We start from the raw sequence: 22978 nt of genomic DNA, 5'->3' as shown, positions 1-22978 counted from the left end.
TGAGTCCAACTCCGGGCTGGTCACTTATCTTGGGACATGGGTCAGTGACAAAACTTCCGAGCCCTCAGTCCCCCAGGCCCCCGCCCCCTGAACTCTCCAGCCTCAACCCCCCCCACCACCACCAGGCTGGCTCAGAAGGAAGGGGCGCAGAGACTGAGGCAGGGAACAAAGCATTCATTTGGCTGGCCTAGGTCATACATGGTCCAGGGCGGGACTCTGAATGCTACGGCGGCGGGAGCCCAGTCTGGTGGGAGAGAGAACACCCCCTTAGTCATCGGTTCTGCCGTTTGCTTTGAGGGGGCTACCGTGCAAAACCCAAAGGGGGCTCAGATCTTCAGCCCATCCACAGCGTTGGCTGCCGATTTACTGAAGCTCTCCAGCGTAGACGGTTCTCGACAACGAAACCCCAGCCACGGCCCGAAGGTCCTAGCACCAGGCTCCCGGCACCCACCTCCCCGCCCCAGCCGCCCAGGAACCCCGGGCACCCTCCCAGCTCCGCTCAAGTATCACTTCTTTGGAGAAGCCCCAGTCTGGATTCCTGCTGGCTGCCTCCAAAGCACTACCTTATCTCCAGGGCAGGCGTCGGTCTCCCAGCACGCACGCAGAAGTGGGCCCACCTGCTTTCCTCCCACCTCGCTGGCATGACCACGCGTCCGCGCAGAGCAGAGGCCCCGTCTGGCGCCCCTGGGGCACGCGGGCACGGTGGCTGCCTCAGCGCAGCCCCACTGACGGGCGTCTGCAGGGAGGAGCAGGGGGTGGAATTCTGCCAGCAGCGCCCTTTGGAAGCCAGCGCGGACGACTCAAGCCACCCGGCAGCGGGGGCTCAGTGGGCCGGAACCCCTGTTGGGACAACAACTGGGACCATGACAACCGCCCGCTTGGCCCTTGGGGGGGATCTGAAAGGCCTCCCCCTAGTGACAGCCCAGCATATGGCAAGTCACGGGTCGCCTCGCCAGCTCTGCAGCCTGGAACCAAGCGTTTGACCAGATGTCTTAAGCTCCTGCTGGGAGGCAAACTCTGAGAACCCAGAGGCCTGCTACCTACTTCTCAGGACAGCCCGGGCCTCCAGAACTCTGGCGCGACCATGCCCAGTCCCCACGGGAACAGTGCTCACCTGCCTTTACCAGCAGTCTAAGTGACCTGCTGCAGGATAGTCAAGGGCCCCGGCCGCTGGCTACTGCCTCTGCAAGGCCTTCACACCACACCCCAAACCATCCTCATACTTATGAAAGAAATGTCTTTGATAAATCTTTGTCCCCTTCAGGGCTGGAGCGATAGCACAGCGGGTAGGGTGTTTGCCTTGCACATGGCCGGGTAGGGTGTTTGCCTTGCACATGGCCGATAGCACAGCGGGTAGGGTGTTTGCCTTGCACATGGCCAGGTAGGGTGTTTGCCTTGCACATGGCCGAGCCAGGTTCGATTCCCAGCATCCCATATGGTACCCCAGGCACCGCCAGGAGTAATTCCTGAGTGCAGAGCCAGAAGTAACCCCTGAGCATCGCCGCCAGATGTGCAGGGCGGATGTGCAGGGCGACACACGAAGACCTGAGGAATACTATTCCACGAAGACCTGAGGAATACTATTCCACGAAGACCTGAGGAATACTATTCGAGCTCAGGAACAACTGCAACAGAAGGCTTTCAAATTAAGAGCCAGAAATCTGAAACAGGATGATGCTCAGAATTCTGAAACAGGTGAAGGGAATAAGTAGAAATTATTCCACTTACTGCATTAATGAAGTGCCCGCTTGTAAAAAACTAAGCCTCGCCGAGGACTGGATGAGGACTGGATCCGGCTTGTAAAAAACTAAGCCTCGCCGAGGACTGGATGAGGACTGGATCCGGACGGTGGTCAAGGAAAGGCGAAGGAAGAACGAGGACCCCGCTGGTTGCTGACTTGTTACTGTTTATTCAATCTTTAAACTTCCATCTCCCACACTCCCAACTCCAGCCTCTGTCCCGATCTACCCAGCTTCTTTTTTCTAGTCTCTCCTTCCCCATGTCTCTCTCTCGGAACCCCTTTTTGCTCATGGTGCAATACATTGACAGTCACCAAAGGCACCAAAAGATCTTACAGGAAGAACATTGAGGTGACATTATTCTCTTGTATCTGCAGGCCCGTAATCTAGGCCTCCGGAAAGAAGATATAGAACCAAAACCAAAGCCTTCCTTGGGCTGAAAAGCACTCAGATTTACATACCAAAGACTGGGCTGGGCTGCCACATGAAATCTACATTGTCAATTACAAACTAGGCAGCACCTGAAATCTACATCCCAAAGACCAGGCTGGGCCAGAGCCTGGAATCTACAATGTAACAATTCAAGCTTTCAGCAGGACCCATCAATGATGAAATCCCATGGTTGTGTTTCTCTTCTCCTTGTTCAACAAACATATGAGTTTTGTATGGGCATAGCAAGAGACGCATTAAACTTTTAGAATTGCTCTCCTGGGGTCATCTCAATCTCAGACTACAGTGCCCAGGCCAGATTAGTCTTTCCTATCCCTAGCAGGGTCCTAGTCTCATCATTACTTTAAGATCATGACAGCACTTGTCCATGATCAGACTCTTAACTTACAGTTAAGAATGAGGCACTTTGGCCAGGCCCATCTCGATGCCAGGGTAGCACATAAATTACTGCTTGCCTTGGGTCCGTCTTGTCCCACGTCGGGACCCTGCTTTGGGGATGCTAGGAAGTAAGGGCAGCTGAGGCTACAGTCAAGAAAGCAGATGCCCGGGAATTAATAATATTCAAGGCCAATTAAATGTCTTTCTTTGTCCATACAAAAAGGACTTGCTCTGAATAAACTATGCAAAGGACTCAAGGAGAAGAGAAAAACATTATTTACAAGTCAACAGAACACTAAGAAAGAAGCTACAAATAAAGAGGAATAGGAGCACTGTAACAGGAGTAACCCAATAAACCTAAACTACTACCTGAAGCTATGTAATCCTACACCCGCTCACTGCTGCACCAGTTCTAATGGTCAAATCTGGAAAGAACCCAATTGTCCAACAAGAGATGAGTGACTAAAGAAACTGGTCTATAGACACAGTGCAAAGGAATCCTAGTCAGTTCTGAAAAAAAAGATGAAATCAGGAAGCCGACCCGATGCCATCAACACAGAAGGTCCCTTTGTAGTACGTGGGTACCTCAGTGGGCTGAGTAAAGTGGGACATGCTGAGGACACCCCAATCCTTCAGCCTGGAGGAGGGGACAACAACAGCTAGGCTTTGCCACCAAATGCGGACTGACGCTCGTCAACAAGATGGATGTCAAGAAGAGGGCACGACTATTTCTGTACAATTTATGAACCAGTTCTTCCTGTTCCCCACAAAGGCAAACATACCCTCCCGCCCTCTGCCTCCTCTCCTGGCTGCTGCGCTGGACCGGCCAATGCTGACAGATCAACACACACACACACACTGGACCATCCTTAATCTCAGATTTCTGTCGCCCACATTTCTACCCACAAGTTAGGAAATTCACCTTTACTTCCATACAGAGATTTTCAAAAATATCACCATTGCAGGAAGGCCTGGGGCACCCCAGAACCACAACGAAGCTGAACCTCCGAATCACGGTCCAGAGCTTGGGCACCCAGGATTTCACTCCAGCCCCTTCAGAAAGCAGCTTTCCAGGCCCTCTTCCGCATGTCACTCAGGCAAAGCAAAGAGAGACCAAGCATCCGGTCTCAACTATTCAGAATGGCAAATCAATAAGAATACACCCACGAGCCGGAAAGGACAAAAGAAAGTCTGGGATATGAAGAAGCAATTCACAGAAAGGAAATACGAATGACTCACAAACTCAAGATTTCCTCTTAACTCGCAAAGGCAAGTGCTTATGAAACCCACACTGGGATATCAGCTTTTCCCTATCAAATGGGCGAAGAATATAAGGGGTTTTGCATACCATGTTTGAACGGCTATGGGAAAAAGAAGTGTTTTCATATATTATTAGTAAGTCATTAGTAAATGTGTAAATCAATACAGACTCCAATTCAAAAATCCCCCTCAAAAAATTAAATGCATAAATATGTCACCCAATTATTCTACTTCCAGGAACTTATCCTCTAGATAGATCAACAACGCTGTGATTAAAAGTTCAAATACTGCTCAGAATAGGTGGGAAAAGTAATTATGGCAAATACACACCATGAAATATTATGAATTTGTAAAAAAAATAAAGATATGGAAGTACTTTGTGTACTATCATAGAATGTTATTAAAACTTCCATATAACCCAGAGATTCCACTCCTGGGTACCTATCTATCCAACACACACAAAAACAATTAGCAAATACATATGCATGCTGCCCGATGGTAATGCACGCTGCGTGTTCATTGCTGCACCAGTTCTACTGGTCAAAATCTGGAAATAACCCAAGTGTCCAACAACAAATGAGTGACTAAAGAAACTGCTCTATAGACACAATGGAATGGAGTACTCAGCTCTGAAAAAAGATGAAACCTTGCAGTTTGCAGCAACTTGGATGGGACTGGAGGACACCGTGCTAAATGAAGTGAGACAGAAAAAGGCAAATACCACATCTATACAATGGAATACTATGCAGCTGTTAGAAAAAAATGAGGTCATGACGTTTGCATATAAGTGGATCAACATGGAAAGTATCATGCTAAGTGAAATGAGTCAGAAAGAGAGAGACAGACATAGAAAGATTGCACTCATCTGTGGAATATAGAATAATAGACTATAAGACTAACGCCCAAGAATAGTAGAAATAAGTACCAGGAGATTGTTTCCATGGCTTGGAGGCTGGTCTCTCATTCTGGGTAACTCAGGGAAGGGACCACCAAGTAAAATGTGGTTGGAGGTCATGTGGGGGAAGGGTGAGGCGGGCGGAATACAGACTAGAGACTGAACACAATGGCCACTCAACACCTTTATTGCAAACCACAACACCTAATCAGAGAGAGAGAACAAAAGGGAATTCCCTGCCATAGTGGCAGGGTGGGGTGGGGGGAGACGGGACTGGGGAGGGGGGAGGGATGTTGGGTTTACGGGTGGTGGAGAATGGGCACTGGTGAAGGGATGGGTTATTGAACTTTGTATGGGGGAAGCATGAGCACAAAGATGTATGGATCTGTAACTGTACCCTCACGATGAGTCTCTAATTAAAAATAAACTAATAAAAAATTTAAAAAAAAAGAAAAAGGCAAATACCAGATGAACCCATTCTTTGTGGGGGATAAAAACACAAATCAAGGGAGCAGACACTGCCCAATGGAAACAACCCTGAGAAAGAATTTAGATGGGAGTTTGCCAAGGTGGTAGGAGGACAGTGGCAAAGGGTTACTGACACTCTGGTGACGGGCATGGCACAGGAGGACTGAAAACATAAGCAATAATATTAATACTATTGAAAACCATGGTACTGAGCTGGAGAGATAGTACAGCAGGTAAGGCACTTGCCCTGCAACCTGGACACCACATATAATCTCCCAAGCCCCATCAGGAGTGATTCCTGAGCACAGAGTCAAGAGTAAGCCCTGAGCAGTACTGGGTATGGTCCAAGAAATGGAGAGAGGGAGAGAGGGAGGGAGGCAGGGAAGGAGGATGGAAGGAAGGAAGGAAGGAAGGAAGGAAGGAAGGAAGGAAGGAAGGAAGGAAGGAAGGAAGGAAGGAAGGAAGGAAGGAAGGAAGGGAGGAAGGAAGGGAGGAAGGGAGGGAGGAAAGAAGGGAGAGAGGGAGGAAGGAAGGAAGGAAGGAAGGAAGGAAGGAAGGAAGGAAGGAAGGAAGGAAGGAAGGAAGGAAGGAAGGAAGGAAGGAAGGGAAGAAGGAAGGAAGGAAGGAAGGGAAGAAGGAAGGAAGGGAGGGAGGAAGGGAGGGAGGGAGGGAGGAAGGGAGGGAGGGAGGGAAGGAGGAAGGATAACAAAAAGAAATAAAGAAAAACCCGTGATACCACAACAAATATTTTAAATTTGCTACTTGATAGTGATACTAAATAAATATGTGGCTGTAACAAGAGAAAAGCTTTCTCTGAAAAGTATATGAATGCTTTTCTTTACTTTCTATTTGTTAATTTCTCTTTTCTTGAGGAGGTGCCTTCAAGCTATTCCTCATTAATGATTTTTCAATGTCTCATTTACTTTGTTTTTTCGTATGTACTGTTTGAAGCTGATATTAAAAACCATTAAATAGTCTGATTATTAGATCATCTTGAAGGAATAAAAAATATTATCCACGGGAAATAGATTTATTCTGTCCTTGTTTAAAAACAAAACACCTAATTGCTGGGGCCAGGAAAACAGATCAAAGGGCCTGAGCACATTCTTTGAGTCTGATCACCAGCACTGCACGTAGCCCTGCCGTTCCCTATCAACAATTACCACTGCATCATTGGGCACGAGTATTGAAACTCCAGACCCCGCAGAACAGCTGTCACCAGGAGTATTGTTCCCAGGCCCCTTAAGCACTGTGTGGAAGAGCAAATAGATAAAAATATAAAGTGCAGGACAGCAAAAATGGCTCAGTGGTAGCATATGCACGTAAGACATTGGGTTTAATCCCTCCTACAGCAAAAAGGAACCAGCTGGGTAGTAAATGCGTAGTAGGGTAAGATGCCTAAGAGGGTAGAACCCTGTGTTCGTGTGTGTTAACTCCACGTACAGATACCTATACTCACTGATACTGACCTAGACGCACAAAATGTACACAGTGGGTCCTATGAGTTGCTGTTGAGATGTGATGCCACAAACTGACAGATAAACATGATAATAAATGCAGCAGGAAGGAAAGTATTTTTGTTTCTGTTTTAGGGTGACACCCAGAGCTGAGGTGCTCAGGGTCACTGCCAGCAGTGCTCGGGGCACCCTGAACTGCTGGGGATCGAGTCTGAGCCTCAGCCCATGCCACTCCATTAAGTCTCTGGGTCCAGAAGACTTCACTCTTTACAAATCAGTGCCGAGCAGTCGCCAACACAGAACATGGTCTATATCTGAATTTCAAGGTAGAAAAATATCCAACATCTGAACAAAAAACATTTTTTTGAAATTCATAATAAGCAAAAAGACCTATTCCAAAGCTTGGGTGTTGAATTGGACATGAACCACCTTTAAAATGCCCCCTCAATGGGCTGCATTACCACCAACCGGGGGGGCCCCCAGGATCTACCAGCATGACCCCTTCCGTTAAATGGATGGTTCAATCCATTCTGAGTCACTCATGCTGCAGAAGAAGGGACTAGCCCAGGCTCACACAGAGTTTGACTAGACCTGGCGAAGAACCTTTTTGTCTTTTTCTGTACCGCACCTTAAATTCTTCAAATAGCCCCATAGCTGTCAAACCTCCACGCCCAGCCACAGCATTTTGGTAAATGAAATAAGGCTTTAAAAGCCAGGTTTTATATGAAACTAATCTCCAAGGCCAGGGAAAATGGGCCAGGAGGACTGGCCAATGGTTGGGAATTACTACAAGGGAGTGGGGGATGGACGGTAATTGAGACAGAGGAGGGTTTGTTGTGACAATACTACGTGGAAATGATCACTCTGGACAAGAACTGAGTGTTGAAAGCAGGTAAAGGGACATACATGATAACCTTTCAGCACCTGTATTGCGAACACAGTGCCTAAAATGAGAGAGACAGAGAGAGAGAGAGAAGATAAGTGCCTGCCATAGAGGCAGGCTGGGTGGGGGTGGCTCGAAGGGGTGGGAGGGAAAGTGGGGACACTGGTGCTGGGAAATCACAGTGGTGGAGAGATTGTTGGAATACTGTATGACTGAACTGCAATCACAGGTAATTTTGTAATGCTCCATCTCACGGTGACTCAATAAGCAAAAATAGGTTTTAAAAAATAAAATAAAAGTAAGTTTTATAATCTGGAAAATGGGATGATAAAAGGAACTCACCCCTAAGATAACTGTATACATTATTCAAAGAGAGAGAGTTTCTCTAACATGCTAAGAACAGGAAGACGGGAAGGAACGATGAAATCATGAATTCACTGAAACCTGGTTGGAAATGGATGATACCATGTTAAATGAAGTAAGCCAGAATAAGAACAGACGCAGGAAGATCTCACTTCTTTGTGGTATATGGAACAGGGAATGCAACTGTTTTTGTTTTCTTTAGTTTTATTCCGGAGGTTGGGGCTGCACCCAGTGATGCTGAGGATTTACTCCTGGCTCTAAGCTCAGGGATCATTCCTGGTGGGCTCAGAGAACCATACATAGGGGAAGCCAGGGATCAAACCCAGGTTGGGGTGAAATGCAAGCGCCTGACTCTAGCGCCAGACCCACTAAACATTTCTTGAAAGGAGTACACAAGAAGCAAAGGTGTTGGCAGGAAAAGGTACACAGAGTTTAGAAGAGAAGCCAGACCTCGGGATGGCCATCCTACCCAGAGGACTTGGTGGCAAAGGTTTGGCGAGTGCTGTTCAACCACTGCCAAGCTCAGGAGCATGGCGGTATGATCCTAACCACTTCGGATTCTGGCGAAACACAGCCAGACGCCAACATTCTTCAGTTCCAGTCTCTCACATACCTGGCTAGGGTAACCATCACTCCGCAACGGGCATCATCACGCGATGCGAGTGCAGAAACACACACTGATGTTTGTGGCTGGTCCTGTGTTCTCTGCTGCTGAGCCATATCCCTCAAGCTTTACATGCGCATTTATGTATTTATTTTGCAGTTCCTGGACTAAACCCAAGAGCCTCACACAACCAAGGGAAGCATTCCATTGCTGCGAGACATTCCCAGCCCACAGTAAATGAAGCGGCATATCATGGGGCCTTGAGATGCTGTCACCTACTGTATCGGGGGACCAGTGCCGTTGAGGAAACGGCTGCCTATTCCAGCTTGGGGTACAATCAAGCTCATCTACACCAACAGAACAGCATCTTGGCTCTCACAGGTGGTTATCAGTAAGAGATTTTCTATTTTTTTTCTGCTTTTTGGGTCACACCCGGTGATGCTCAGGGGTTACTCCTGGCTCTGCACTAGGAATTACTCCTGGTGGTGCTCGAGGGACCATGTGAGATGCTAGGGATCGAACCCGGGTCCACTGCATGCAAGGCAAACTCCCTACCCACTGAACTATAGCTCCAGCCCTTGGTAAGAGATTTTCAAGAAGATTTTTTTTCTATATCCAATGCTTAGTTATGCAACAACTCCGGAACCCAGGCTCCTGAGAATATGGGACTCGGATGGACAGTGAAGTATTTTTCAAGTATGTTTTGACACTGGTCAGACCTGGGCGCAAATTCTGGCTGTCTACTTGTTAGTTGTGAATGGTACCTCAGAGGCATTACTTGACCCCTCGAAGCCACAGTTAGCACATTTATACTAATGGACAAAACAGTGCCTGGCTCTTGTAACCATGGACACGCTGATATGAGTGCATGCCTGTGACTAAAATATGATTGTGAAGATAGCCCTCTGCTCACGGAGTGCCCCTTTAGAGATGAAGTTCTGCACCAGGCTTTCACAGAGCCTCATTCCCAGGCTGTGGCCACTTAATACCATGACCCGCCTGCACCTCTGCCTTTTCTGCTCCACATGACCAGCCACTTCTTGATTGACCCTGGGCACCATTTTCTATTTTGAGGACAACTAGCCGGCACATAAATGATCCTTCTTTCTTCTCCAGTTATGACTATAGAAATGATATAAAACCCACTATCTCCTTTCGTCTGTAGGGTCAAACAGTGATACCCAGTTTTGTTTTGTTTTTTTGCATAATTACATGCACACACTCACACGCTTCACTCGAGACTATGAGTGCACCTGCGCGGGAATCACAGAGATGCTACACAGCAACAGATGAACAGGAGGAAAAGCTCCTGAATGGAAGGAGAACACTGAGGGCAGCAAAGCCCTTCTGCTCTACCCTGTGGCATAGCCAGAAGAAACTGACTTATAGCCAGTGCTTCCGCCATAACAATTCTTTGGTATATACCATTTGCAGGGGATCATGGCCGTGACCACTTAAAAAATAGCTGCTTTCCAAATGGTGTGGGACTAGGCACTGAAAACGGATTATGAGACTGACTGCATCTGCCTTCCAAAGGCCTGTAATGAAATGGAAGGCAGAGAACAAATAAGCAAGAGAGGAATAAGGACTGACTGAGGAATAACAAAAAGGCAGAGGTGAGCCAGGCTTTTTGGCAGGTCTCTCTAATCATCAGGACGGATCTAATGATTAAGCTGATGAATGATTATGTAGATGGAAGAGCATTTTGGACATGCCTAAGGCCTGCCTTTGGTGCCCATGTTGATGAACCTTTGAAACATGAGTTTAGTGCCATAATGCCTTGTGGCTTAATGCCCAGGTGGAGTAACGTGGAGACACTGAGAAGGGGCAGAAACACACATAGTAGAAAGGACCAAGGATGAGCAGGCAACTTGAAATCTTCCTCAAAATCAAAAAGAGGGCCAGCAGGCAGGCATAGAATCCAGTGGGAACGCACATGCTTTGCAAACATGAGACCTGCCAAGGGTTGTAACCTCGGCACTACAAAAAAATAGTAATAATAATAGGGTCGGAGAGATAGTACACAGACTAGGCAGGTGCCTTGCATGCAGCCAACCTGGGTTTGATCCCTGTCACCACAGATGAACCCCAAAAATAGCCAGGAGAAATCCCTGAGCACAAAGTCAGGAGTAAGCACAGAGCACTGCCAGTATGGCCCAAATACACTGAACAAAGAATCAATAGTGATACACTTATACAGTCCACACAAAGCCCATGTCCATGGGTCGGAAGCTAGTCACTGCTCTCCCACATATAACCCCACAGCATTACTTACCCGGAGCAGGGAAGCTTGATGCCGAGGAGTCTTGGCTCCTGAGCCCCCAGACGCGGGTCCTTCGGGCTGGACAAGGGATTGTCTAGTTTCATAAGGAGCTGAAACATAGAAAAAAAATCAACATGGCATATGAAGATTATACCCCAAATTAGGACTGCACAGCACACATATACCGTATCTGCTCTTCTGGAAGAACTGGCAAAGGAATTAGGCGCACATGCTTCCAGGCTGGCCTCAGCCCAACACGCCTGGATGCTCTTGGCTACAATTTAATGAACAATCTAAGGACATTCCACCAATTCAGGATAAGGCAGGAAAATACTTTGATCGGGTTACGATTAGGAATAAATTAGAAGGGTGGTATGGTGAGAACCTCGCCTGGGATAGAAAGGCCGAGAAGAGTCATAGAAGAGCCACATTAGAAGGGTTCCAATAAATAAATAAATTCTCCAACTACCCTCTGCTTGTCTTCCATTTGTCATCCACCCCACAAAGAAAACTAATAGACATTCTGAACACCAAGAATCAACATTATCATTTATCTTCCGTGTTGTTGAAAACTAGAAGTCTTCTTTTCCCTACCAGAAAGAATGTAAACCAAACTAGAGGAAAATACACAAAGGAATAACTGTATTCTATAATCATTATCAGAGTATTCTGTAAGCAAACTAAAAATAATTTTTCTACCTTTAAAAGAAGAAAACCGTTTTTAAGCCACAAAATGAAATGTGTTTTTTTCACTCCTTTTATATCCAAGAACACTTAATAACAGCCTTGCCAATGGAAGGAAAGCAGTTCACAGAAGCAGGTGGCATTCGGGTCCAACCGAAAGACATTATCACCCACCTTGAAACCATTTCTGATCTCTGTGGGATAAAAGTTCAAGTTTCTGAAAGCATATAAGTAAAACTTCTACAGTTCTTTACAAAGACATTAGATAAAGGAAGCATAACAGTGTTATAGCATCATCTTTACCATACTTTGGGCTTTTAAAAATAAAGATGGCATAAAAGCATATCAAGAGGGGCTGGAGCGATTGTACAGCAGGTAAGGCGTTTGCCTTGCATGAGGCCGACCCGGGTTTGATTCCCAGCATCCCATATGGTCCCTAGAGAACTGCCAGGAGTGATTCCTGAGTGCAGAGCCAGGGGTAACCCCTGTGCATCTCCAGGTGTGACCCAAAAGAAAAAAAAAACATATCAAAAACAACACTCCACATCTGAACGCACATCTGCATTTGTTACTCCCTCCAAGAAACAGGAACAGAACATTAGGACATATGAAAATACATGAAAGCACATTTAACTATCAAAATTGTTGCCTGCGAGGGCTGGAGAGAGTACAGTGGGTAGGGCACTTGCCTTCCCTCATGGCAAATGTTTGCTTATACAACAACTCTAAAATCCAGACTCCTTGGAGTACGAGATTTCGATGGACAGCAAAGTATTTTTCAAGTAAATATTTTGATACTGAAGAGATCTGGGTTCCAATTCTGGCCATCCATTTAGAGTTGTAATGAAAATGGGGATAATGGTCGAGGGAAGGTCCCACTGGTGATAGGACTGTTCTTAGGACACTGAATGCCCATCACAACCTGTCACTGGCTTCCAAGAATCCCTGAAAGCTTTGTATCATTCATATGCTTATGTGGCAGACCCGGCTTTGACCACCAGCACCTCATATGGTCCCCCCGAGCCTCAACAAGCAATGATCCCTGAGCACAGAGCCAGGACTAAGCCCTGAGCACAGCCAAACTATCAAATGGGTCTTTTTATACAGACAAACATCACATAACCCAAATATTTCAATTAAAAAAAATTGCGCTGAAAGGGTGGTATTTTCTTTTCATTTTTTTCCCAACCAATCCATCTTGGTAGAACACCAAATTAAACTGTTAGTTTCAGAAGGTTTTTACGACACTAATCAATAATAGTGTTTCGAGAGTAGCAGTCAGAAGCTTTCCCTGGAAAATTCAATCCCACATGCTTCTGCTTCCTCAGAAGAAAGAGCATCCGATGCCCAAAGACCATAGAGTCACAACTCTGAGACACAAGCTCTGATCCACTTTGTCAGAATCAGATGCCTTTTTTTTTGGGGGGGGGGGTTCACACCGGCGATGCACAGGGGTCACTCCTGGTTCTACACTCAGGAATTACTCCTGGAGGTGCTCGGGGGACCATATGGGATGCTGGGAATCAAACCCAGGTTGGCCGCATGCAAGGCAAACACACTAGCTGCTGTGCTATCGCTCCAGCTCCAGAATCAGATGCTCTTTGGGCCACTGTGGGTCTGACTCTGGTCTCAATCCTCAACTGGACACAAATTCAGAAGGTAAAACACAGGCACTACCTAATGTCTCCACTCTAATTCCTCCCCAATAAAACCAAAACCAAACAACTCAGTGCTAAAGAAATAATTCCCTTCTGAGAGGTTTATGGAGCGAGAAGTACTTTCTTTCTCCAGAGAGGAGTAAAGAACAAAGCCTGAAGATGTCATCGCTGAGATTTTAGTGTTGCACTGGAGCAGAGACGGACATAAGTAGCCATCCACAAAAGACCCTCCATCTTGACACTCCACAGCTGACACCAGGGAAACTCCTCCATCGGCCCAGCTCTAGAGATCCATGGCTACCTCTCGGAAGATATGCAAGCCAACGCGCTAGAAGTGCAGGGCACAGCGGTCTTCGGGGGGAAGGCTCTGGCCTACCCTCGGGAGGGAGGCAGGCAGAGTCCCAGCCCTGCTGAAGCCTGGGCCGCCACACCCACACGCCACAGCTGCCGCCACTGATCAGCACAGCTCTACAGACCCTCTTTTAAATGTTTTTTTTTTAATTGAGTCACTGTGAGATACAGTAACAAGTTGTTCATGTTTGGGTTTCAGTCATATAATGTTCCAACACCTATCCCTTGACGAGTGTACATTTCCCACCACTAATGTCCCTAGTTTCCCTCCGCTGGGCTCCCCCTGTACCTCCGCCCCCACTTTTCTTCTCTCTCTCTCTCTCACTCTGTTTCTCTGTCTCTCTCTCTCCCTCCCTCTCTCTCTGCCTCTATCTGTCTCTCTCTTCCTCTCCACATCCCCCCCACTTTCTGGGCACTATAGCTACAGACCCATTTTTTAAATTTTTATAAAGTTGTTCACAATATTTGATTACATTTAATATTCAAACACCAATCCCACCACCATTACACCTTCCCACCACCATATTTCAAATGCTTCCATCCCAAACCCCAGATGCTGCCCCCAAAGCAGAACCGAAATAATTTATTTTTTATTGCTTGTTATGAATAGTCCGTCAAAAAGAAGACAGAAAAGGCTTCTTAGAGGAAAGTGTGTGAAGACTGTTGTAGTTCACTCAGGAGCCATTAAACCCTTCTACAAGAGATTAGTAACATGTTGTTAAAGGTTGAGCCTCGTGTGCATATGCAGATATATATTTTCCACTAAGATCAGTTGCCTTCAACTTTAAATCCCATCAAATGTGCTGTGATCCTCTTGGTGTATCAGTGGCATGAAGTATGAGATGTCCAGGAATAGACTGACTCATGGGTGAGGCTTGCCCAAGCGTGTGGAGAGCAGCCATGAGCCATGATGAAGGTTGAGTTCTGGAGGTTTTCAGCTACTGGGGCTGGCTCCGTTGGGGCAGGGAGGGGACCTCACCCGCCCCCCTCCGGGTTGCCCCAGATGAAACAGCCTGGCGCGGGGTCCTGAGGCTTGTCTACAGATCCTTTAAATTCCACAGCACTGACAGCCCAATGGAATTGAAAGAGCTCTGCTTGGAATATCACATTTCACTCAAGTGAGAGAAGGAATCCGGAGTTCCGACCTCCTTCAAAGATCAAGAATGAGGAACTGGTGGAGGGATGGGTGTTTGATCATTATGAGATTGTAACCCAAACATGAAAGCTTGTAACTATCTCACGGTGAGTCAATAAAATAAAAAAGAAATAAAACAGAAAAAGAATCAGGGACGCTGTCTCGTTTGCCAAGGCGTCAAAAATCAGATGGGCCGGACACATAATGTGATTTAGAGACAACTGCTGGACTAGAGCTGTTACCAACTGGTTTCCACAGGACGTCAAAAGACCACATGGCCACCGACCTATGAGATGGTCAGACTTCTTCATCAAAACTCTGAACAAATGGTTTGAGGCTCTTTGTGTTCCTGGAGCAAGCAGATACCACTGGGCTACGTTAGCACATGACAGGGATGAATGGAGATGTTACTGGAGCCCGCTTGAGCAAATCAAAGATCAATGGGATGACAAGCAATACAAGTGATACTAACAGCCCAATGAGAATGCACCAAATTACATGGGAAAGTAAAATAGAGGCCAAGGAAGCTCAATCAACAAAAACAGTAACACACAGGCTCAACTAGCAACAAACAGCTTTATAAGTCCTCACTCAGACAAGGACTCCATGACCCCATGGTGAGATATAACAATGTTCACACATTTTCTTTCACTGAAGTATTTTTTGATAATTCCATTAGTCATTTAGTTTTAACAAGCAATAAAAAATAATTTATTCCATGCCTACGAGAAGAGCAGGCTTGTGGGGCAGTTGGGAAAATGGGGACAATGGTGAAGAGAAGGTTATACTGGCGGTGGGATTGGTTTTGGAACACTGAATGCCCATAACAACTATATTATGAACAAGTTTGTAAGGCACGGTGTTTAAATAAAGTTTAAAGGTTTTTTAAATGAAGTTTTTTTAAAATGTTAAACATCTTAGACTGTCCACCTCCATCACCCAGTCAGCAGCCTCCAAGAATACATGGCTTCAAAAGGACAACAGCTACCAGCATCTAAACACACAAAAGAAAATACCAGATAGAGGACATTTCATCACCCACAGTGCCCCAGGCTGTGGAAGGCACTGTTGTGTGTATATCATCTCTCAGTTGATCCACAGGGAAAAGCTCTGAGGTTTTATGTGTGTTTTACAGATAAGGGGAACTGAGGCACAAAAAAGTAAAATATTAATCATTACACCAGATAGAAATGAACAGAAATGAGAAGTGTAACTCTACCAAGACTCTTTTTTTAATTTGAGAAGACTGTTATCACAGTCCATACTGTTAAGTACATACTGCAAACAAATACACTGCACTGAGATGTTTAGTAGGAAAAGCAAAATGGATATACTGATTCTGAGCCATGACCTGAGCTAACAGATGAAACAGGTCAAAGTGAAAAGGAATTGACTCTAGAGGTTCAAATTAGTTTGGTGGGAAGCAGAACAACTGTTTCCAACGGGCACTTAGGTACTACTACAGCTAGACGCATGCGGTATTGTGATTTAAACTTTATTGGAAACAGGGATGGGAGTAACTGTCCCTGAGGGTTGTGGTAAGAAGAAAACCCTGGGCCAGAGCAATTGTACAGCGGGTAGGGCATTTGCCTCGCACGCAGCCCACCTGGGTTCAATCCTTGGCATCCCCTATGGTCTGCCACACACTGCCAGGAGTGATCCCTGAGCACAGAGACAAAAGCAACCACTGAGCCAAAACTCAAAAATAAATAAATAAATAGGAAAGAGAAGAAGAAAAGCCTGTATGTAAAGGCTTACATGTAATACCTGGCATGTGAGTTCTACCCAGCGAATACCAGCTATCACTATATCCTGCAGGTAAGAATTAGGGTGGCCAGGCTGGGATGATAGCACAGCAGGTGGGGTGTTTGCCTTGTGCACGGCCGACCCGGGTTCAATTTCCGACATCCCATATGGTCCTCTGAGCACTGCCAGGGGTGATTCCTGAGTACAGAGCCAGGAGTGACCCCTGTGCATTGCCAGGTGTGACCCGGAAAGGAAAAAAAGAAGACTTAAGGGAGCCTGGAGAAGGACAAGCTGAAGAAGAACTCACAACCTGACTTAAAACCTCTACACACACACACACACACACACACACACACACACACACACACCAGCCTGCCAGCCAGCAACTCAAGATAATGAATCTCAGACAGGGAAATTACCCCAAGAAAAGGCATTTCCAGAAAATGATCCAGGATCAAAATTCCGTTCTGACAAGGAACAAAGAATAAGGCGAGAACACTCACTGTCAGAGTCACTGAGTTTTACCAGGGTTTAAGGCTCTGCGGCGCAGGTGCAAGGACCATGGCATTGAGAAATAGACTCCTGGGTTCATTAAACGCATGGATGGCATCATACAGACAATGAAGGAGAGTCAGAAGCCTAGGAGGGGGGCGTGAAGCCTTCTGTGGAACTGAGTTCTGAAGATGTGGGGGGAGAGAGAATGAAGGTAAGCAGGCTTCTCTTCTGGGGTTAAACATATGACAGGAAAGGAAGCAGCGAGGTAAAAGAAACCTCGCAGTGGGGGTTGGGGATCCACATACATTATAAAAATAGGAACGGACAAGGTCTAAAGTGATCACTATCCCCCAGAAGCAAATATCTCAAGGAGACTTAGGTTGCAGATGGGAAACCTCTCCCTTCCTTTGACTCAGACAGGTGAAGAAATCCAAGTGAAAATATATTCTACGTTTTATTTACGAATGACCTTATTCTCTGCCACAAGGATTTAAAAATCTCCTAATTGCTAGCTAACTCCAGAAAAGGACCAATCCTTGCGAAAACAGGAAACTGTTCTCTCCTTCCTCTCTCCACACTGGGCAGAGGAGAATCCTCTGGAAGGACTGCTTACAATTAAAGGATCGTGATGTGTGGGGTGGGGAAAGAAAGACGACAACAGAAACCAAAAAAAAAAAAACCCAAAAACCCAAAACAGTCTTTCAAGAATAAAAGGGTGACTACCAAATATGTCACTACTCATCTAATAGGATAGCTAAAATTTTAAAACACAGAGGGAAAAAATTCACTGAGAGTACCAAATACAGGCCAGGAGCTACCAAACTCTTGGCCATTGCCACAGGGAGTACAGTCAATTTTTGCTTTTTTTTGCGTTTTGGGTCACACTCGGCAATGCACAGGGGTTACTCCTGGCTCTGCACTCAGGAATTACTCCTGGCGGTGCTCAGGGGACCATATGGGATGCCGGGGATCAAATCCAGGTCAGCCGACTGCAAGGCTAAAGCCCTACCTGCTGTGCTATCACTCTGGCCCTCATTGGGAACTTTTAATCTCCCTCCTGCTGCTCCCCCTTCCCTTCCCTTTGGTGCTGCACAAGTTGTGTTCGATGCCCACAAACTTGGTTGTGGTATGCACGCTCCAGCTGCAGCACTTGCACCCAGGGATCAAATATCTTTCATTCCAGAATCTGCAGAGGGACACACACCTCAGCTACAGGGCTCACGCACACCAGGGTGTAGAGCACTAGGGATGCAGCACTGGGCATCCCAGACAACAGAATCACCAGCCCCACACTCAGCGCATGTGGACAGAACCAAGGATCAAACTCACAACCTCGTGCTTGCAAGACACATGCAACTGGCCATTAAGTAAGCTCACCCCTCACCTCACTCAACAAACGTCTGAGGTGTCCGCCTACTCCAGAAGGAATCCCGGCGACCAAGAGGCAAGGCCCAGGTATGCGGGTGCCAGGACTAAGTCTCCAGGCTGCACAGCGGCTCCTCTGCCATCAAGGAGCCGGGCCGTCTCTCTCCAGCTCCCCGCCCACTCTTGACCCTGGCTGTCATGCCCACAATCTGCCTCTAGGCGCCTTCTTAGCACACCAACGGCCCTGGTCCAGAGACTCCCAACTGAATCCCAAAAGGGATTACTGCCCTACAGAGATGTCTCTGGAACCCAACCATTTACAATCTAGGATTCCAGAAACGAACAGCCACAAAAGCAGCACGCGAGCTCTCATGATATTCAAAATGAGAAATGGAAAATAAATTACTAGCGTCTGCCCGCGTCTGCCCCTGGCAGGCAGGCTTGAATGGTGGTGGGAAAATTTAAGCCAGGGGAAATTGTCTGCCTTTGAGGCAGGGTGAGGGCTGGGATGTGTGTGTGGGGGAGGGTTGGAGGGGGGTACTGGGGACACTGGTGGTGGAAAATGCGCACTGGTGGAGGGATGGGTGTTCCATCTTTGTATGGCTGAAGCTCAAACATGAAAGCTTTGTAAATTTATCTCACAGTGATTCAATTAAAAATATAAATAAATAAAAGTTTGAGTTTCGGGCAACCATGGCACACTTAGGGTCTGTCTCAAAGGTAGGAGAGCAGGAGCCAAGAGGCTGCCGGCACAAAGCGAAACAGGAGTCACCTCTGGACGAAAGACAAAAACGCAGACACCATGCTACGCACATTCCTCGAACTTCCCAGCCCAAATGAGAGGAGGAATAGATTACAAACCCGATTCTCAAACCCAGGAGTCAGACAGAAGAGACTGGAAAAGGAAACGGAAAACTTCTCCTCCAGTCCTGTCTGAGACCCAAGGGGCTGTTCGCGTCTGCAGGAGAACATTATCGAGCTTCCTTGCCAAACATTCTATGCTCGTCTTCCCTAATCCCCCCGTCCCCACTCCAGGTACTGTCACTCTCTTTTTTCTGTTTTTTTAATTTTATTGAATCACTGGGCTGAAGTGATAGCACAGCGGTAGGGCATTTGCCTTGCACGCGGCCGACCCGGGTTCGATTCCTCCACCCCTCTCAAGACAGCCCGGCAAGCTACAGAGAGTATCTCACCCGCACGGCAGAGCCTGGCAAGCTCCCCGTGGCGTATTCGATATGCCAAAAACAGTAACAGCAAGTCTCACAATGGAGACGTTACTGGTGCCCGCTCGAGCAAATCGATGAGCAACGGGATGACAGTGACAGACAGTGATTGAAACACTGTGAGATAGTTCCAAGCTTTCATGTTTGGGTTACAATCACACAATGATCAAACAGCCCTCTCTCCACCTCTTTTAAAGGAGAAGGATAATCAGGATTCAGAGAAGCTGGATGGCCCAAGGTCACAGAGGTAGTCCGGGACACCTGCCTTCTGATTCTAATCAAAAGCTCTCTCCATGGCGCCACACCTGTCTTTCCACACAAGATTACAGCCTCTCTTTGGGCCAGCCCAGCACACATTTTTTTTCCCCTCTGTGTGTCCCTCTAAGCAGTCACCACTATTTTCAGTGCAGCAAAAACCTACAGAAACTGGGTCATTATCTGTCACAGTCCACAAAATTAAAAGGGGGGGGTAGTTGCAGCTATTCGAATTCAAGGGCCCTTCAGTTGGTCCTCTCTAAAGCGAGGTGGCGAGCCCCGGGTGGACAAGAGGCTGCAGTGAATGTAGAGCTCGAAGCACTGCGGCCCCAGTGCCAGCTCTGCAAGTCATCCTCGGAACCAACGGCCGTCTCGCCACACTCACACGGCCAGCACAACACAAACGCCAGCAAACGGGCAGGTCCCCTCGCCAAGCAAAAACGCCGCTCCTGGAATCTCCCTCATCCTTCCCAAACACAGAGCTAACTATTTTCACATGTGGGGTCAGTCATGAAAGGTCAAACTGACCCGTGGGCTTTTGCACAGCTCTATGTTCCAGTGGTTCTGCAAAAGACAGTTATTCATACATGGGTTTGCATAAAGAAATTAATAATCTTGATTTCCCCCACCCCCCCAAAAAAGAACCCTTAATATGCCGGGTTCCTTTCCAATGAAATCTGCAGATGAAGAATGAAATCATCTGAAAGCTGTTTACAAATCTCCAGATGAACTAGTTTGGAGGGTGGGAGATAAGACATTAGTAAGACATCTTTCATTTTCTTTCTTTTAAAAAATATCTCACTTGAGAGTATACAATTAAATCAGGTCAAGTTCCAAACGAAGGAGGTAATTAAGTCCAAAGGTTCAGCAGGGGGGGGGGTTGGAGCTAGCTGGGAAATAAAGAAGTGTAAGACACTGCTGGGCCAGCTGGCCCCAGGATCTCGGCTTACCTGCATGCATCTGCTCCGTGCTGCTCCGCAGTTTGCCGTAGCCATGGCTCAAGGGCACCCTCTGGTAATGAGGCGGGGAAGAAGGAGGGGAGGCGAGGGGTGACATCGTAGGAGACTGTGCTTCCTGCTTCAAAGAACCAGAGCAGAGTTCAGAGGCATCCCTGGACGAGCCAGGAGCTCGGAGCTGCAGTTCTGAAGTATAATGCAACTCTACTGCTTGCAAGCTGCCCGAGTTTACCGATGGAGGCAACGCTTCCTGCCCAAAGGCAGCCCAGTTCAAAAGCAGTAGTGGCTGGGGATTCAAAAAAGTCTCCCGGAGAAGGCTCACCGGGGCTCGCTTACCCAAATGACTAAAGCAAGCCCAGCTCACTTTCGGTTACACTCAGAATATTTTCCTTTGGAAAATGAACGACACTGATCACATGAAGTACATTCATTTCCCCCAATCTGGATCTCTTCGTGAACAGACTCAATTTTCAGTCATTAGGCAAGTCCCCCGGTTCATGGATTTACATGTATCAAACCATCTAGCAAATCTGGACGCTAAAAATGTTTTTTCAGTGATTAATCCTGAATATTCTTACTCTGTCCGAGGGAAATGCCAGCTCCGGGGGGGATGGGGTGGAGGGTGATATTCAAAACAATTCACTTTGGGTAAAGCATTGCAACTGGTATCTTCATACATACTAGAACCTCAACAAGCTGTCATTTGAATCTCAATTTGAACACGTTCATGTAGGACCCTTGAAAAAGTAAGCAACCTTACTCCGCTACTAGCCCCAATCGGCCCCTTTCAAGGCTACCGGTAAACTGGGAACTTGATCAGTGAAACTTTAGGGTTTGGGTTTTCTTTTGGAGCCACACCCAGAGGTGCGCAGGGCTTATTCCTAGCTCTGTGTTTATGCCTGGTGGTACCGAGTGAATTAGGAATTTCGGAGGAACCACGTTATGAGAAAGCGACAAATGTCAACACAGAGACTAGAGAGGAGTTCGGAGTCTAAAACTCTGCCCTTTGAGACATTGATCAGATATTCTTAAAGAGAAAAGAGTATTTCAAGTGTGAGGTCATGTGCACCAATGGGCTGCGCCTAGTGCAAACCCACTATTAAAAACACAAGGTTGCATCTCAATCTGGCAGCATGGGTCTGAAAAGCTCCCAGGGCACAGAGGAATATCCTGAGACAACGGGCCTTCATTCCTTTCCAAAAGCTGGTGGGAAAACATGACAGAGAGAACTGATTGAAGAGTCCAATTCTCCTTTATCTAAATCTAAGAGTGGTTTAGGACATGATACATAGGTTTCTGTGCACCGCTGAGCCGTCGTCATCTGTCCATGTGACATTACACTCACCATCAAAAGACTAGCTTCCATCCCTCATCACAAGCTTCACCCACTTTCACCCAACTTGCCCACCCTGCTCCCGTTCCCTTCTGGGAAGGGCTATTTTGTTCTGAAAGAATATGGGGTTTTGAGCATTTATTTTCTTAACGAAGAGGAGAGAAATCATCGGCGACCCATGTTTGTGTTTGTGTCACATAAGGAGATCCATGGCAGTTGTTCCCCTACTCCTTTTTTTTAAATAGTGCCCCCGATGAACAACTTTACAGTGTATCAGAATTACTAAAGCTTCCCCTCTTGGAGCTGTTGAAGAGACTCTGTACCAGGAACTCTAATACAAAAGTCTGCGCTCTCCAGCAATGTCAGGGGACGCAGAGAGATTCACTTTCCACCTGCACCCTTTCATAGTCCTTGCAGTCTTAAATTTTTTGTATTTATGCCTTCCGTTAAAAAAAACACACACATACAATTCCTGCCTCCCAGGAGAAATTATAGTGACTCTACCTTGGCTTTCCCACAATGCGTTAGCAGAACGAGAAGTATGAGCTGCGCACCTTGATGCCCTAGGAGGTGACCGAGGTGTGACTTGTTTTCAACAGACTCATCTTCTGGAATGTTATACTTAGTCTTTACCAAACATCACCTTAACTATTGCAATTAGTTCTCTGATTTGGGAAAAAGCTCATTCTCCCTATTCTCATCCTTAACCTGCCAAAAAAACACTCCCTGAAGAGGGCTCCCCTGGTTACCGGAGTTGAGTAAACACAGATCTCTTTGCTGCAAGACTTCTGGGGCCTTTAATGTACACATACTGACTCGCCACGACTAGGGATTCACTCTTTTCTGGTAAGAACAGGATAGGAAGCAGTGTTCTCCAAAGATATTTAACCAAAGATTTCTTTGGGGAGGGAAAAAAAAAGATGCTAGAAGCTGCATTTCAAAGAACCTGTTTGGAAATACTGTCTAGAGAAAGCATGTAACTCGAACCTATCTCCTTCCGGTTAACACAGTTCTATT

At 46.7% G+C, this 22978-nt stretch overlaps 1 protein-coding gene across 2 annotated transcripts in view; it reads right to left on the bottom strand.

The window, feature by feature from the left end:
* The window catches only part of REPS2 (RALBP1 associated Eps domain containing 2), a 243405-nt gene that overhangs the window by 125128 nt on the left and 95299 nt on the right, over positions 1 to 22978 (bottom strand). The window contains exons 4-5 of one of the 2 annotated variants that reach the window (XM_055121665.1): positions 20623 to 20749; positions 10773 to 10870 (exon numbers count right to left, since the gene is read on the bottom strand). In XM_055121665.1, the coding sequence (XP_054977640.1) occupies positions 10773 to 10870; positions 20623 to 20749 (225 nt within the window). The remainder of the gene's footprint in view (positions 1 to 10772; positions 10871 to 20622; positions 20750 to 22978) is intronic. The other variant, XM_055121666.1, reaches the window with a different exon arrangement.

This window comes from Sorex araneus, chromosome X (assembly GCF_027595985.1).
Source record: "Sorex araneus isolate mSorAra2 chromosome X, mSorAra2.pri, whole genome shotgun sequence".
NCBI lineage: Eukaryota > Metazoa > Chordata > Mammalia > Eulipotyphla > Soricidae > Sorex > Sorex araneus.
Note: the sequence above shows the minus strand (reverse complement) of the source record. Positions and strands in the feature narration are given on the sequence as shown.